The sequence below is a fragment of the Anopheles coluzzii genome, chromosome 3 (genome assembly GCF_943734685.1).
Source record: "Anopheles coluzzii chromosome 3, AcolN3, whole genome shotgun sequence".
Classification (NCBI taxonomy): Eukaryota; Metazoa; Arthropoda; class Insecta; order Diptera; family Culicidae; genus Anopheles; species Anopheles coluzzii.
The window spans coordinates 83,251,612-83,266,887 of record NC_064671.1 but is presented as its reverse complement, the minus strand read 5'-3'; the positions used below and the strand labels follow the sequence as shown (position 1 = coordinate 83,266,887).

Sequence of the window (15,276 nt, the reverse complement as noted above, 5' to 3'; positions counted from 1 at the left end):
TGCTGCAACTTAATATTCCAATCGCGTTCCAGCCGGTTTCTTCGGCTGTTTCGGTTGTTTGAAAGTAGAGTTTGGCAGATTCGATTTTTACTTCCGAGGTGATGGGTTTTTTCCCCCTGGACGTAAAACTTCTACCTTGAGGAAGATTGTCCTAGAGTTTGATAGAATCCTATTTGCCGTAGCTGCTTCTTTGGTGGAGGTGTTTTTGTTGTAGCTGTTGGGAGAAGTTTGAGCTAAAGTTGAAATTTCAACCATCAGTCGGGCTGCGTGAGTGAAATGAGGAGGAAAATGTGCTCGATTCGTTCGTTTTATTATGCAAAGGAAGGTGAGATAGTGGGTAACAAACAAAGCGTTATTTAAAATATTTTGACTTCTTTCAAAATCCTGGCTATTTCCAATTGCTAAAATCGTTTCATCGTTACAGAGTTTAGCTATATTTTTCCAAATATTATACAAAAAGGAAAAACAATCGGTGTATCAGTAGTTTTCATGTGAAAAGATAGTTTTTTAGCCAATGCACTGCTTACGTTCGGTGTAAATATTCAGTAATCGATTGATCAAAGCGGTTCTGCGAACGTATTTCAATCTCACACTTTTCTATTAACGATTTCTATCGATTGATCCAAGCCACACCTGGTGAATTAAAAATGAAAATATTGCTTCCCTGAACCGTTCTCCAACGCAGCGCAGTCACCATTTTCCTCGAAATGATTTTAATGAGAAATATTGAAAGCAGATCGTTCTGATCGTTCCGAAAAAATAAAACGACCCGTAAAACAATGTTGAATATTCATGGTAACAATAAAAGTGTTTCCACGAAGCTGGTGTGTGTTCTCTGGAATGAGTGTCCAAAGTGAAGAGAATTGGACTGGTCAGTTGACGCCTGTTTCTTTGTCTAATTTTATTGCCGTTTTTTTTCTATTTAGCTGAAGCCCTTTCCAAAATGCAAACACCATCGTACAGACAGTTTGGACTGGGGTGGACTGAAAAATGTAAAGATTTAATCAACAGGTGTCAAAATGACTCACCGTAGCTCGTTCACTTTAACACACAGTGTTTCAATGCGCAAAGGGGTAAATACTTGTTTTTTTGTTCTTTGTTGAGCTTTTAATGGTCTCATGAGTTGCTTGCTATGGAAAAAGAAGAGCTTAGATCCCGTCCTGCCCGTGCTGTGTGTTCTATTTTGATCAGTTCAGTCTGCTGTTTGCACAGCGCACCAACGAATGTGTTATGCCATTTTCACGGGTGGTCATCTAAAACGTTTCAAAACTCCCCAAAGAATGGGAGCTTACGCTCGTGCCCATCGTACCAGAAAGCGATAAATTTTTCGGAGTGGTTCGTGTGACGACCGCCGGCCACCGACCCGCTGCTTCTTCCGCGCCTTGCTCCATCTAATCTGCCTACAGAACTTCCTTCCGATGAACGAAATTCCGTTTTCCGGTGTGGCAGGTTAATGCTGTTTGCACGTTCCCTTTCCATGCCCAGCCCCGGCCGAAAGAAAGCGATTGAGCATCGAGAGCTTAGGAAGAATGGCGTGCCCGGTGCGAATGGTGGAGTGTAGCAGGTCATAAAACATCCGCCAACTTCGGCTCCGGAATGCGATAAGCCCGCTGCCCACGGTTGACGAGGGCTGGTGCTGAAAGTCACTGTTGTGGGAGGAAGTTTGTAGATGTACTGTGTATTTTTGTGAGCTTATTTGGGATGGGTCATCTACCCACCACGAAGCCACTGATGAGGTGTATTATCAAAGGAGAGAAAAATGTAAACAACGAGGGATAAAATAAGCAACATTTCGGTAATTTTGATAAGCGTTAATCATTCCTAATTCAAAATGACAATTAGCTAAGCCCAAAGAAAAATTGCAAAACGTTTTATTACATTGCTGACGTAAGAAATTGTATCACAATGCTTTATGAAAATATAAATGAAAGTTTCAAGAAATTAAAGTAAAAATTATGATGTTTTTAACAGTGTTAGAAAAATAAATAGAACTGCAATTCAGACATTTTAGATTAGATTTAGATTCATTTGTGTTAAAAAAATGAGATGAAAATGAAAACACTGAAACATGAAACTGCAAAGCGAAACACAAAATTTCAACAAAAAACTGAATTATAGTTCAAAAAAAACAAAAAAAAAATCAAAATTAAATCAATTTGATTGTATTTTATGTAAAACTGAATTAATTAATTTCAAATATCAAAATATAACACCAAATAAAAACGCTACATAAGAAACAAAATTGTTGCATATAAAAGAATAATTGTTCTAGTGTTAAAATAAAATAGTGTAGTAATGACTTGCACTAAATGTTAACAGGATTCAAACGACTACGATGAATCATAAATGCAGCAGATTCAAAAGCACAGCTTAATGCAAAACTAAACCTTTAAGTCATCATCAAACATGTGTTAATGTAATGGCCTTTTCGCATATAACATGCACATTAAAAACCAAAAGCTCAAATGACTTAGACTACAATTTTAATTGCAGTTGTCAATGCATTAAATCTAACCTTTTCAAACGTTATCTTCCGTGACGGCTAACTATGTTTACAGCATCATCTAATACAGCGCACAACACATCTCGCCAGCTCGTTGGAGAACATCTTTTAGTAAGCCCACACACACGCACGGGCACCTATACCGGTTTGGGCACACGTCTATTTGTTTTAAACCACGATAAACAATAACTTCATGCGTATTTACGATTACGATTATGATCCTCGGCGGCACAATACTGCCGGTGGAAACATACACTCCCACCCATAATGCCAAAGATTGCCCGTGTCCGATTGCCATCGTCGTCACCGCCGCCGCCGCCGCGTGGTCGTTAATGGTTAACGATCTTCAAGCTTTACGGAAAGCAAGGAATGGTACAGGAAAGAGCAGCGGAGGGAAAGGTGGTTTAGGAAATTTAAGATGGTTCCGGTTATTTAGGCGTTAATAGAGCAGCGTTAACCCGGCCGGCGGCACAGTTTGCAGGCTGGCGGTAGGTTTGGGTTTTGCTCGTAAATTTAACTACTTCGCTTCCGATAAGGAATGTTGGGACTTGAGGGCGCAACTTTGGGGTTTTGGAATTTTGTGCACAAAACTTTCCACGGGGTTAGGGCGTGATATACAAGGGAAGGGATATTTAACGGCGACATGTACTCGGTGTCTTATCGGCTTGATTTTGCAGTTTAGGAAGTATAAGAAGGGAAAATACCATTAAAAGGACGTTAAAATGTCACAGCAACTGACAAGTTGGTAGGGTAAAAAGGGTGAGTCGGTGTAGCTCCAGGTGTCTCTCGATTTAATGGCCTCCCTTTCGTTCCAGACGTGTAAAAAGGTGGTGGAGCAGGCAGGTCCCACCGATGAGTCTATAATCCTTTGAGATTAATTCCATTGCTCAAATCCTATTTGTGCGTTCCAGGGTCCGTCCATGGAAAAGGTTATTTCTTTTATTGAATTAAAAGCTTCCGGTGTTGGTTCTGTGCTCCCCCACCGGACATTGTACGCAATTTAGCACGTTTCCGAGAAGTGTTCCCTTTTTTAATGCGTTCTGGTCAACGCGTATCAAAACATTGGCCCATTAAAACTACCCGATGCTTTGATACGGTAAAATGCTTATCGGATGCGACCGTTGGATGCACGGGGAACGGAATGGGAAAAGAAAAGTACATTAAATTCTTAGCGATAGTTTCGCCGGAGAAAGGTCACTTTTAAGTAAGCGCACCCGCTGCCATATGATGAGCTGGTACAAATAAACTATTTACTTTATTTCCATTATTACACGCCGTCTTATCTCGCTGAACATATCTTTATTGTAGACGCGCGATCGCGCACCTCCAGTGCACATGTTCGTGTTATTTTTTGAGGCCTTCTCTATAGACTTGAGGGAAGCCCAACTGTATGTTTTTGCCTGGCATTGTGTAAACAATGTATCCCTCCTTCGGTTTCACTTCAACTCCAACGGGAAACTATTGTTCCACGGTTTGTTTTATGAGCCTTCCATTAACATTTTCTGAAATGTCATGTAGTGATACTCACGATCACGATGAAGTTATGCACGGCAGAATGTTCCACTCTTACCCATATGACGGTGGAAGTTGCTAGTGATGGTTTTACAAGAAGGAAAACAATAAAGAACACCTGCTACTCCACACGTACCTTTAGAAGCTTCATGCTGTACACAAGTCTCTACCACAACCCGGAGGGTAGAATATCACTTTCCATCTACATCAGCGAGCCAAAGCCTTCCTGCGAGCGCTCGGTAGAATAATTCCTGTGCTCGCCTAAGCCCTTAAAAAGATAAACAGTAATTTTAATTAAAAAATTAAATGTCATAAGAAACCGCATCCTTTCCGAAGCGGAGTTCAAGTCTTTTTCATTCTCCCCCGATCGGTTAAGGCAAGATGAGAGCTTGATAGGTTTTGATGCGTTCCATCGAGATAACGACACTGGAACCCTTTGCAGAGCACAGATCCTTTCCAAACCCTTCAGGATACTCTCGGGTGTGTGTGCGCGCGCGCGTCCGTGTCTGTGTGGTCAGAAGGTTAAAAGTTGCCGCCAGCCCGAACCCCGATGTATTTCTAATCTTTTCCAGATCGTGTGGCATGATGCCTCGCAGTTCCATTCTAACCGCTGGACGGCTTTTGTAAAGAGAGAGCAGAAAAAGAATGGAATAATCGCATTCATAAGCACTCCCAACGAAATGCATCCAACGAACCGCAAAAAAACCTTCGGCGGATGGTGGAGGATGAGAATTAGACAGGCTGATTTGTAGTCCCGAGATAAGCGTCCTGCATCTTTGTGCTTCAGGCAGTGTAAACGGGGTTGAAATGGTTTTTCTTTTTTCTAAGGGATCCTTCAAACGGATGCAGCTGGCAGGATATTGGGAAACGTTTATTGAAATTGACTTTTAGTGGAATGCTTAGAGATATGATTTTGTGATAAGAAAATGCAGAGAACTTTTGGACACGTGTAGCATTAGTCATGCTTGATTTCTTGTTTGAATCTAAGAAAAATGTTTCGTCTTTCATTATTTTACGGCAATTCTTCAGATTTTGCATGAGCTTTGCAATTATATGGCTTGGTTGGTGCCAAGAGCTGTATGTAGAGTATTCGTATTTGGTTCATTCATATAGTTCTGTTACTACTATCTTTTTCAACCTACTTTCTCAATTTAATATAAACTTATAATTGTCCTTATAATGCAACTTGTATTGATATATTTAAGTTTTGAAATCCAAAGCAAGTGATGAAATTCTTAGTTCAAATTAATCAACAAATATTCTGAGTACATTGAGAACTCCTATAGAAGTTCGATTTTAAGCAGCATCACGAATAAACTTATTAAAGGTAATGCTATAGGTGCCTCCAGGGACGTACGGTTCCACGGTAGCAATTTTTGAGCTGTTCCTCGACCTCCGCATACAGTAGTTGATCAGTGGTTTCATCGTAAAGAAGTATAGCATCTCAACGATGCTAAGCAAACTGACACCCATAAACAAACCAAGAATACCGCCACAATTCGCGATGAAATCATTAAGTCCGAACAGTTGGTTGCGTTTGATCGAGATAAACTGCACCTCTTTATAGTAGACTGCTAAAGATGACAGTTCCGAGCTAGAACCAACAAAGTAAGATTTAGCTACATACACTCAAATTTTACCTTGATCACCTACTTATTCAGTTCCTTTTCACAGATATGAATCGTGTCAGTTAGCCGGCGCCAATCGAAGTGCGACTGCGAGATCTCTGTCTTGTACTTCAGAAAGATACAGGCCGGCAGACAGTTGCACGACTGCAGCAACATTTTCGTTGAGTTATCCACCGAACCAAGTCCTTGCTCCTGGAGGATTGATTCGGCCTCTTCGCAGCAGGCCAGTTTCGCCAACCCACAGATGTGGACGTTGGCCGCTCGTGGCATCGAAAACAGGACGCAACCGCACATATGCAGCGTAAAGTTAGACAGACACTCCAGCTCACAGTTGCCCTTGGTGTAGAGACGGAAAAAGCGCAGATAGCGTTCGTGCGGATAGTAGCACAGCCTTTTCTCCGGACTGTAGGACATCACGTTCTCCGAGGTGGTGATTTGCAACGGATCAACGCTTACGGTAAGTGCTTGGTTCATCGGAATGCGAATGTTTTGGTTTGATATCTGTGGACACTGGTTTGGGGTGTGGAGTTGCGATTGATATCCCTGAAATGAGTTCTAGAGGTGGATCTTTTAGTTAGTAAACTCCTCACTAACTTTGATGTTAAGGTAAGGCTTACACCACACAGGTAGTCCATATCGCTCAGTTCAGATTTCAGGCCCACGAACAAACCTGCCGTAGAACCTGGGCTGGCTACGCGTCGTGGATAAGCTTTCAGCCCTATATTAGGACGATATCCATGCTCCATTGACCAGTTCTCGGATGATCGTTTCTCTCCAAGATGTTCAAAGTCTTGGTGGTACTCCTCCTTCCTCAGAATATCGTCCGCTCCAAGTCCATTGAAGGTGTAGCAAATGCCACGCTCCGTGAGCGTTGGCTCGAACAGATCGCTACAGTTGACGTATTTACCTCGCCAAATGCACATTAGGAACAGCTCCTCGAACGGAGGTGCCATCTCCTGCAGCAGGTGTACGAGATTGTCGTCAAATTGCTGTTTGACTAAGTATTTATTGAACGAAAAGTCGCACACCTGTATCATGGCGAGGAACCGATCGTAGCTGTAACATTGAAGCCCGTTGTCAATAAGAACCATCAAGCTATTTAGTGAAGTCTTACTCTTCATCCGTCACGTTTCCACCGTGCACAAGGTGCTGATAGATGGTAGTAAAGTTGAGCACTTTTGATTTCACCTTCGTAACCGGACAGATTGTAACGGCCGGGAAAGGAATATCGTGGACTGGTGTTGGTTTTTCTGCGAATGTTACTACCACCGGGGAGCGTGTCCACTTATCGTACACCGTTTCTATGAGGCTTGCACAACCGTAGATCGAAAGGACGCACATCGCTATCCAGAAAACCCTTACAAAATAAGAGATACGAAACGTTATGAAGAGTACTTGAATAATAAAAACAAAACCTTACTTCTCCGCTCTCGTTCGGCCATTGCCGACGAAATACTTGAACCCATGGATAGAGCTATTTCCACAGTAGTCGCGAAAGATATTCAATCCCGCGTTTCGCGTCCTTCGCAGCTTGCGCTCGGTGATCGGTCGGCTTTGTCGCACAAACTTGGCCGCCCGATCGGAGTAGAGCCGTATCGGTATTGACGCTGGCGCCATTGTCATACTAAAACCTTTTACGTCCAAAGCCAACGCTTCTCCGGGCCCGGGTGCAGTGCGGTTTCTATTCTGGCAAGTCGTGCAATTAGCACGCCCTCGCGCGGCATATCGATGTCATGTATCGGTTCTGGTGCTGTACGGAGCTGTAAAATATTCAGACGAAATATCGCTAGCACGACAGCGACATGCAAATATGGGACGCGCACGCGGCGCTTTTCGGAGTGGCGTATGTGTGATATGGCTGTGTTTGTAAAAAGGGGTTGGGCAATGTAACCGGGTTGAGTTTTACAAGCGGTGGTTTAGGGTTTTGTTTGACCTTTTTCTTGTTTTATTGCTTGTACAGTGTACTATCAAGATGGTGTTACGGCGGCCTGATAAACTTTGGTTTGTCACGCTTGAAACTACATATAGATACTTTATTTTTGTAGTTTTCTATTTTAAATAGACTCGTAACAATTCCATTGAGCAATCTATCATATCATTATTGATATTAAGCCCTAAAAACGGATTAAGCTGCAGATTATGGTCAGAACATACTTTTCTTATGATATTCTTAGTAATAATGTATTCATACCAGAATTTGAAGTCCTTATTCCTTGGCATTATGTTTGTTTATTCTTCATACCCTGAAGCTCCTTCATTATTAGTTTTCTTGGGCAATCTTAAGAGTTTGGAAAAGTGAAACATCAAAATAAACATACGATTTTTATAAATCTTAAATATTTCTTCAATTGCTTCAAAACTCATTGCTCTGTTGTCTCGAATTGAAACTGAAGCTTTCATCACTCGAAGGTGTGAAGCGTTCCGCACCTTTGTCTGTAGCTTTTTATTGCCCATCAAACTATTTGCTGCTTGCGGCCAAACCAGTCCTGCGTCTACAAAAGCCGCTTTCCATCCATCATCCGTGCACTTTCGTTCGCGTTTCAGTGCAGGATTATTTCGGAACAATTTCAAAGAAAACGTAATGCAGTTTTGCTCTTCCTGCCTCGGGCAAAGCTGCTCAACTGCGGAGAAAGTGCCAAAAAAATTACACACTGCACCGAACGGGGACTCGCTTTTGTTTTCTTCATCTTCCAATTATCCTCACACAACGCAAAAGCCCTGGCCACGTTGTTCGTTTACAACCGTCCCTAATCAGCCCTGTGGATCTGGATGGCAAAGGGGAAGCGAGTGGCGAACACCGCCGGAAAGGGACTCCGCAAAAACCGCAAAAGAAATTTAAAGAAGCGTACAATCGCGATGTGACAGCACTGCCCCGCTACAATTGGTTAGCGGACGTCGCTAAAATAAAAGAACCCCGTCCATCATACGAAGCGTCGTCAGCGGGACAATTTTGTTCCACGGTTCCGTTTGCGGGTACACGCCCTCTCTTGGAGATTGATCGAGTTGCGTGCCGCTGGGGTAAATTTCAATTTCAGCAATACCGAAACGCAACAAGGAAACGGGAGAACCTGGTGAAAATTGTTTGCAAATTGCGGTTCGCGATCGCGCACGATTTTTCTCACCTCCCACCAAATTGCGTAGTTAATGGAGTTTTTTGTTTTGGTTTTTGCTCTCTCGCTCTAAAAAAGTCCGGTCCGATCTTCTTCAGCTAATTCGCTGGGCACGTCAGCACGGCTTTTTTACGTATGTGGATTTTTCACCCTTTTGTGCACCCAAAACAGGTAACACTGTTTGCATTATGGCTCGACAGCGTTCTTTGCAAGCTTCAAACAGGCATGAAAAATGTGCTCTTAAAACGATCGTCTCCTTAAGCAAGGTAGAAAGGGACAGGAGACTGTTAACAATTCGTTTTGCCTGGATCGGAGGTTTTTTTTTTGCGCGCGCCCTCTGATGGAATGCCCTAAATTTTGGGGAGGATCATCGTACTGGGCCGTGAAATTTTCGTCAGATAAACAACCGAAAATCTTCCACTGCTTGACAGTTGATCAGAACGTTCCATTTTTTTTTTGCTGATGAATTTGCAGGCCCTTGATTGTGGTGAAGTACGGATTGAAGAAGGTGCACCGAGTTATGATCTTGGAGCGTCACGATTTTGCTTTTGGCACGTTTTTAGCTTATGCTTCTTGCTGTGGTTTTTTCATGCTGAAACAGCAGGCTCAAAACGTTTCTTTGGCCAAAAAGATTCAATTTCTTATTTAATTCAGGTTTAAATATTGTGAAAAGTGAAGATTTCCATGTAAGAACTGTTTTAAATTAAGTAATCGGAATATTTTATATTTTTAAAACGATCTTACCGCCATTGAAGCGTAATGTATTCTAAAATAAATTGTCCATTGAAGTGAACGACTCTCCCTCACTATGCAGAAGCAGCCGAAAACTGCAATCGCCTGCAGCCATCCGTTGCTCATCCGTCCATCGGCCAGCGCAAAAATCCAAATCCGAAGTCGGCTGCCACGGTTCGCCAAACTGTTGAAATAATAAATAAACAACAGTGAATAAATAAATATTCATTACTTCCAAGATATTTTTGAAGCCCTTTCGCTGCCTGCCTTTCTCTGGCGGAGGGAAAACTGGACGGGCACGATCACGGACTTGTCAATCTTGCTCGGCGACGACGAGCTGTTGCACATCGAGTGCAACGTTTTATCACGCCAATTTCCGGAACAAGAAACGGCGTAAAGCTCGGAGGTTTTCAACTCAACACCAAGCTTTAAAACATACAGGGGATTTAAAGACAAGAGTTAAGGCATGGGAAAGGATTTTAAGACGATTATTGCGTTCGGGGACAGTTGTAAGGCCAATTGAAAATTAAATAAATTGTGCTATACTTTCCAACTGATTTATGATTGTTCGACGCTACTTTTTATCTCACAGCAAATCTACAACCATCTTCAAATTCATTTTTAATGTGCCCTATGACACGCTCGTATTAATTAGGGCACGTCTGGGAGTTGTTTCGTGTCAATTTTTAATCAGGATCCTTCTCGCCATTTGCACGCCACGAGTTGGTGCGTCAAGCGCCCCGGAAGTAATGTTCCAGTTGCATTAGAACTTTACATAACGCTGGACATGGTGGAAACAAAGTTTCCGAAGCTACGTACGTCAGTACCTGGTTCAGAGGGCAATCTCTGGGAGCCGGAGCTTCTAAACGAGTCATATAAAGAGAGTGGCCCGCGCAGTCTTTGGGTAGACTACTGTATGAACAGTACGATCCATGGGTTTAAGTACCTTGTAGGCAATAAGCGGACAACTATTGAGAGGTAATTTTGCGTGGAATAAACCAAAACTGAACACTTAATTTAATGCACATCTTCACCATCTTCATAGAATCTGGTGGATTGTTGTGTGTCTGCTTTCACTGTACGGTTGTGGAACACTCATACACAGTGTCTACATAAAATGGGACAAAGAGCCAGTCGTGGTAACGTTCGGAGAGAAGCCAGTCCCCGTGTTTACAATTCCCTTTCCAGCCGTAACGATCTGTCCCGAGACAAAGGTGCGCAAGAAGGATCTCGACTTCACGACCGCTTATCAGCTGTACAATGATGAGGAGTTGTGGCAATTTATGGCAAAAGAGCAGTGAGTGTCAATATCTAGAAATAATCATTGGTTTTTGGTATTAGCGTCGTTTGCTTATTCTACTACAGAATTGACAAGCTAGAGGCCCTGCTGCAGGTGTGTGACTTTTCGTTCGGCATCGAAATGAATAACGACTCGTACGCGGACGACGTGGTACCGCTCCTGCAGCGCATGGCAATACCGTTCGAGGATATGTTTTTGCTGTGCGGTTGGCGAGAGCAGGTGATCGATTGCAGAGACTTTTTCAAGGAAACGCTCACCGAGGCGGGAATTTGCTACACCTTCAACTCGCTCGCTGCGGACGATCTGATGCGGCGCGATCAGCTACACTCCGAGTACGAGTACATGGCGGAGAATCAATCCTCCAAGCAGTGGAACATGGACGAAGGGTACAGTAGCCGGGCCGGGGGAGACACGTACCCAAGGCGTGCCTTTGGAGCGGGAAGACGCGCTGGGTTGTTTGTCATAACGAAGGTTCAGATATCGGATATGGACTATATGTGTGGGGTGAGTGCCAAAATTCTAATCATCTTTACAAACCATAATTTGTTGCCTCTCTCAGAACTCATTCCAAGGGTTTAAGGTGCACCTACACTCACCGGTACAGTATCCAAGGATGGTGAACGAGTTCTTTCGCATCCCGCTTAGCCAGGAGGTGTCCGTGTCGGTTGAACCACTCCTGTTCGACACCACTGCCAATGTGCGACGATATGATCCAAGTCGGCGGCTCTGTTACTACAATCACGAGCGATACCTGCGCTATTTCAAGGTGTACTCCAAGTACAACTGTGACATTGAGTGTCTTTCCAACTACACGCTGAAGACTTGTGGTTGCGTGCCGTTTCCGCTGCCTCGCACGAAGGATGACAGGATCTGTGGGATGGGCAAGGCTAGCTGTGCCGATATGGCACTGTCCGTGTTGGAGGAGATGGACTTGCTGCATGAGCTGAACAAAACCGACAACTTTCTGGAGCACTGCAACTGTTTGCCGTCCTGTAATGCACTGTTCTACAACACGGAAATATCGCAGGCAATGTTCGATTGGAGAAAGCTGGCGGAGAACATTCATCTCATCGCTGGTGTGGACGACAAGTGAGCCATAATAGAATCACATTTACGGAATAGGTTGGGTTTTTTTAAACTGATTTCACTTCACTTCCAGCACGGAACTGTCCTATCTCTCAATATACTTCAAAGTGTCTCGCTTTATCCCGATCAAGCGGAGCGAACTGTTTGGCATCAGTGACTTTCTCGCCAATTGCGGCGGCGTTTTGGGACTGTTTATGGGCGTCAGCATACTGAGCATCGTCGAGCTCGTCTACTACTGCACACTGAAACCGCTGATTGCACGCACCAGATCCGGCATCGATCGGGCCGAAACGGCCAGGGTGGTCAAATCGACGCTCATTCTTCCACCGCCCGAGTACGGGCTGGCGGGCGACATTCGTATTCGCAAAGCCTCCACCAACAAGTGGTAAAACTAAAGCATTCCACTCAGTTCCTGCAGTTCCGTGCTGTGTCACCGCCTGTTCGCGCTAACTGGACCGGTGTCGTCCGGCAAAAGGCTCGAAAGATTTATGGCGATGAGCTAAGATGAATGGCACGTTGCTTTATCATCTCGCTTGGCTCTCCCCCTTTTGCGATCGCGGTCTAGGAAGTGATCTTCATTCCAGCCCGAAATGAGTCCGGGGCCGATTTATCGAAACTTGTCGCCATAAATCAACCTATTGGTTGAATAAATTATAAACACCAAAATTCACTCCTGCACCACGGCGGCTTTGTGTGCTTTTTTTCGGGCAAACGGATCGCTCTTCTAATGGACGGTGATGGAGCCCGATAAGTCGTCGGCGCGTTTCTGTTCGGCGGGAGAAGTTTTAAAATTTCTCCCTCTACTGGAACGTGTGTCAAACACATTCTTTTAGGAAATTTTGCACCTCAGAAAAAAGAACAAGTACAGCGAGACACACACACTTCATCTTATCTAATCAACGCGGCGGCGCTGGCAGCGGTAGATGATAAATTCGTTACCAGAACAACCCTCGTGAGCCTCTGGCGCGGGGTGAGTAAATGAAGGTAATAAATCTTCCCATTCTATGACTTATTAATATCTTAAATTTTTCTTCACAGCCCTCCACAAATGGGCACTTGATGTGCGTGAAGAAGTGTCTTAAAAACCAACATCGCACTCGCCAGCACGGCACGACGGTAGCTACTTGCTTTGGTAACCTGTTTAAACCGGTAATTGGGAAGCGTGTGTAAGCTCCGCAGCCAGCGTCTTAAAGCACTTGCGCACCACGGGTAAAATGCAATTAAACTTTTCCTAATTGCTTATGAATATAAATAGCCAATTTATGGGCATGTGAATGAATGTGCTGGGTGTCTGTATGTTTGCAAATAAATAAATGAAGTTGGTAACTACGGGGGCATCCGTTTTAGCTTCTCATCAATGGGCCGTAAAATATAAGACATGTGAATTGGAGGAAGGTAATGCTGAACGCCGGCCATGCATGCTGCGGCTTGAAACGCGTACAGTGATGAGGGAATGAATAGGTGTAACTATTTGTTTGGTTGTTTGTTTTTGCAAGTATAGTAACAAACCATTTATTATTTTTCAAATTGTACATCCTTTAAAATAAAAGAAAATTCTGTAATTGTACAACAAATGGTTGCCAAATATTGTAATAGTACTTATTATTTCGTTTCATTTTCAACGTTCGATAATATCGCATATGCTTTTCTAAATTTGTTTTTAAATGTAAAGATTTTTGAAATGGTTCAAATTGGGCTTATTCGTTTATTTATCGATTTATTAAATAATTCTTAATTTTTTAAGCTGGAATTTTGTTGTTGGAAAAAAACAACAAAAAACTCATCTTCGCCATTTTAATTGCTAATTGAAATTAAATATGCATTTTAATTTTTTATGCAGGATTAATCAAAAGGTTTAATAACCAATAATGAGGAAGCATTTTTGAAACAATATAGTGAAGGGTTTTTTGTTAAATTGAATTTTATATGTGATAAAAAAGTAGATGAAAAACTACTCTGTTTCAAGCTGATGACACATGTTATATTAACAAGCTTAATGATAGGCATGATTATAAATATCACCCACACTGTAATAAAAAATGTACCTGTCCTTTCTTAAATACTGCAAAATGTTGTTCGATTAATGCCGCAAATTGTGCGTTTGTGCCGTGTGTGCCCCTGGATAAGGTTAAAGAGAAATGTAAAATCCGCACGATGAAAGCCTTTTCCCCGCACCGAACGAAGAAACCTACATTTTTGCAACGTTAACAAAAAACCAAAAACTGAAATGAAGATTCCAATCATTCATCAGTTGTGGCAAAAAAAGCCTTCACAGGTAGGTCTAAAGACTTTTCTCCCTTTCCACGACGCTTTTGGTTGCTGTTTTATTTGACATTTTTTTTCTTATTTTCACATTCAGCCACGCAATTGGTGATCGTAATGTTGTGCTTCCTTTTTCTTTTCTTTTTTGCACTCTCCCAAGCTCCGACCATCCCAAGCAATTGATGATGAGCTCCGACCCGCCTTGCCCGTACTTTGGCTGTGCTCGTGCTCGTGCCGGCCAGCTTAAAATGAATGGGTGTTATTTATTTTATTGTAAATTTCCTACATTAGCTACCTATTCTACACTCACTTTGCACCGGCAGTGTCTGGTCAGCGTACCGTGGACGACAGGGAGGTGCGTTTTTTTTCTCTCCTCCAGTGCTTGGTCTGCCGTAACCACCCCGCTATCGCCCGTTGTCGCCCATTAGCGTGACCTTAAGTGAAGCCGCAGCGCACACATTACTCAAACCTCGGTCAGCAAATCATTTTATTCTGTTAAGCGGGCGCTTTTTTTCTGCTGGGCCGCTTGTCGCCCTTCCTTTCCATTAAAAGCCAGCCGCAACGTGCCATGACATCGAACCGCTGAAACCGCGTATGTGATAGCATTTTTTGGACAGTTTAATAATTATTCTAATTCATCTCATCGCTGCCCATCGCAACCACGCATGCACGCCACTAATGAGCCGAGGAATGGGGTTGCGTGCCGAGCAGGGAAAGCTCGCGTTTTAACATCCCATTCCGCCAACCTCAAGGGACAAGCCACCACCGGAGGTGGAAAATTAATGTTTAGTTATTATGATTATTATTGCGCGTGGGCACACACACACACGATCGCCGACGATTTAGCAGGCCTCACGTGTTCCCGATTCCATGACGGAAAATGTTCGTCAAACTCATCGGCTGCACGGTGTGTACGCAAATTGACGGTAAACTGTCCATCTGGGGGAACAATGCCATCGGTCCGCGGGTCAACCTGCCCGCGAGAGGTCAATTTAGAGCTGAATGGACAATTTTCTGAAAAATTGAACCCACCGAGCCGTTTAATGGGTGGGTGGACTTTTTGGTAAAGCTTTTATTGCGTGGAATAAGCGTGAGCTGAATTTCGCTCATTTCCAGCAGAAAAGGGACTGTGTGGAAAATTTC

The 15,276-nt window shown here is 43.3% G+C and overlaps 3 protein-coding genes across 3 annotated transcripts; 2 read left to right on the top strand and 1 right to left on the bottom strand.

The window, feature by feature from the left end:
• Positions 1 to 5,311: 5,311 nt before the first annotated feature.
• LOC120954882 (pickpocket protein 28-like) lies at positions 5,312 to 7,063 on the bottom strand. Its single transcript, XM_040375176.2, has 4 exons — positions 6,758 to 7,063; positions 6,261 to 6,699; positions 5,669 to 6,144; positions 5,312 to 5,609 (listed from the first exon to the last, which is right to left on the bottom strand). The coding sequence occupies exons 1-4, from the start codon at positions 6,982 to 6,984 to the stop codon at positions 5,312 to 5,314; spliced, it is 1,440 nt and encodes a 479-aa protein (XP_040231110.2). The 5' UTR covers positions 6,985 to 7,063.
• A 3,209-nt stretch (positions 7,064 to 10,272) lies between these two features.
• Positions 10,273 to 11,878, top strand: LOC120956282 (pickpocket protein 28-like). Its single transcript, XM_049609016.1, has 4 exons — positions 10,273 to 10,463; positions 10,591 to 10,782; positions 10,827 to 11,289; positions 11,345 to 11,878. Exons 1-4 carry the CDS (start codon positions 10,273 to 10,275, stop codon positions 11,876 to 11,878), a joined length of 1,380 nt encoding a protein of 459 aa, XP_049464973.1.
• A 129-nt stretch (positions 11,879 to 12,007) lies between these two features.
• LOC125907282 (uncharacterized) lies at positions 12,008 to 12,835 on the top strand. The gene has a single exon (XM_049608617.1). The coding sequence runs from the start codon at positions 12,066 to 12,068 to the stop codon at positions 12,258 to 12,260; it is 195 nt and encodes a 64-aa protein (XP_049464574.1). The 5' UTR covers positions 12,008 to 12,065; the 3' UTR covers positions 12,261 to 12,835.
• The last annotated feature ends 2,441 nt before the right edge of the window (positions 12,836 to 15,276 follow it).

Excerpts from the sequence above, each read along its gene's own strand:
- LOC125907282 (XM_049608617.1), top strand. The coding sequence starts at position 12,066 with ATGGGCGTCAGCATACTGAGCATCGTCGAGCTCGTCTACTACTGCACA.
- LOC120956282 (XM_049609016.1), top strand. The coding sequence starts at position 10,273 with ATGGTGGAAACAAAGTTTCCGAAGCTACGTACGTCAGTACCTGGTTCA. Across the intron at positions 10,783-10,826 it reads CAATTTATGGCAAAAGAGCA|CGTCGTTTGCTTATTCTACT; the intron begins GTGAGTGTCAAT and ends TTTTGGTATTAG. Across the intron at positions 11,290-11,344 it reads ATATGGACTATATGTGTGGG|AACTCATTCCAAGGGTTTAA; the intron begins GTGAGTGCCAAA and ends TGCCTCTCTCAG.
- LOC120954882 (XM_040375176.2), bottom strand. The coding sequence starts at position 6,984 with ATGTGCGTCCTTTCGATCTACGGTTGTGCAAGCCTCATAGAAACGGTG. Across the intron at positions 6,700-6,757 it reads GGAAACGTGACGGATGAAGA|CTACGATCGGTTCCTCGCCA; the intron begins GTAAGACTTCAC and ends TCAATGTTACAG. Across the intron at positions 6,145-6,260 it reads ATATGGACTACCTGTGTGGT|ATATCAAACCAAAACATTCG; the intron begins GTAAGCCTTACC and ends CAGTGTCCACAG.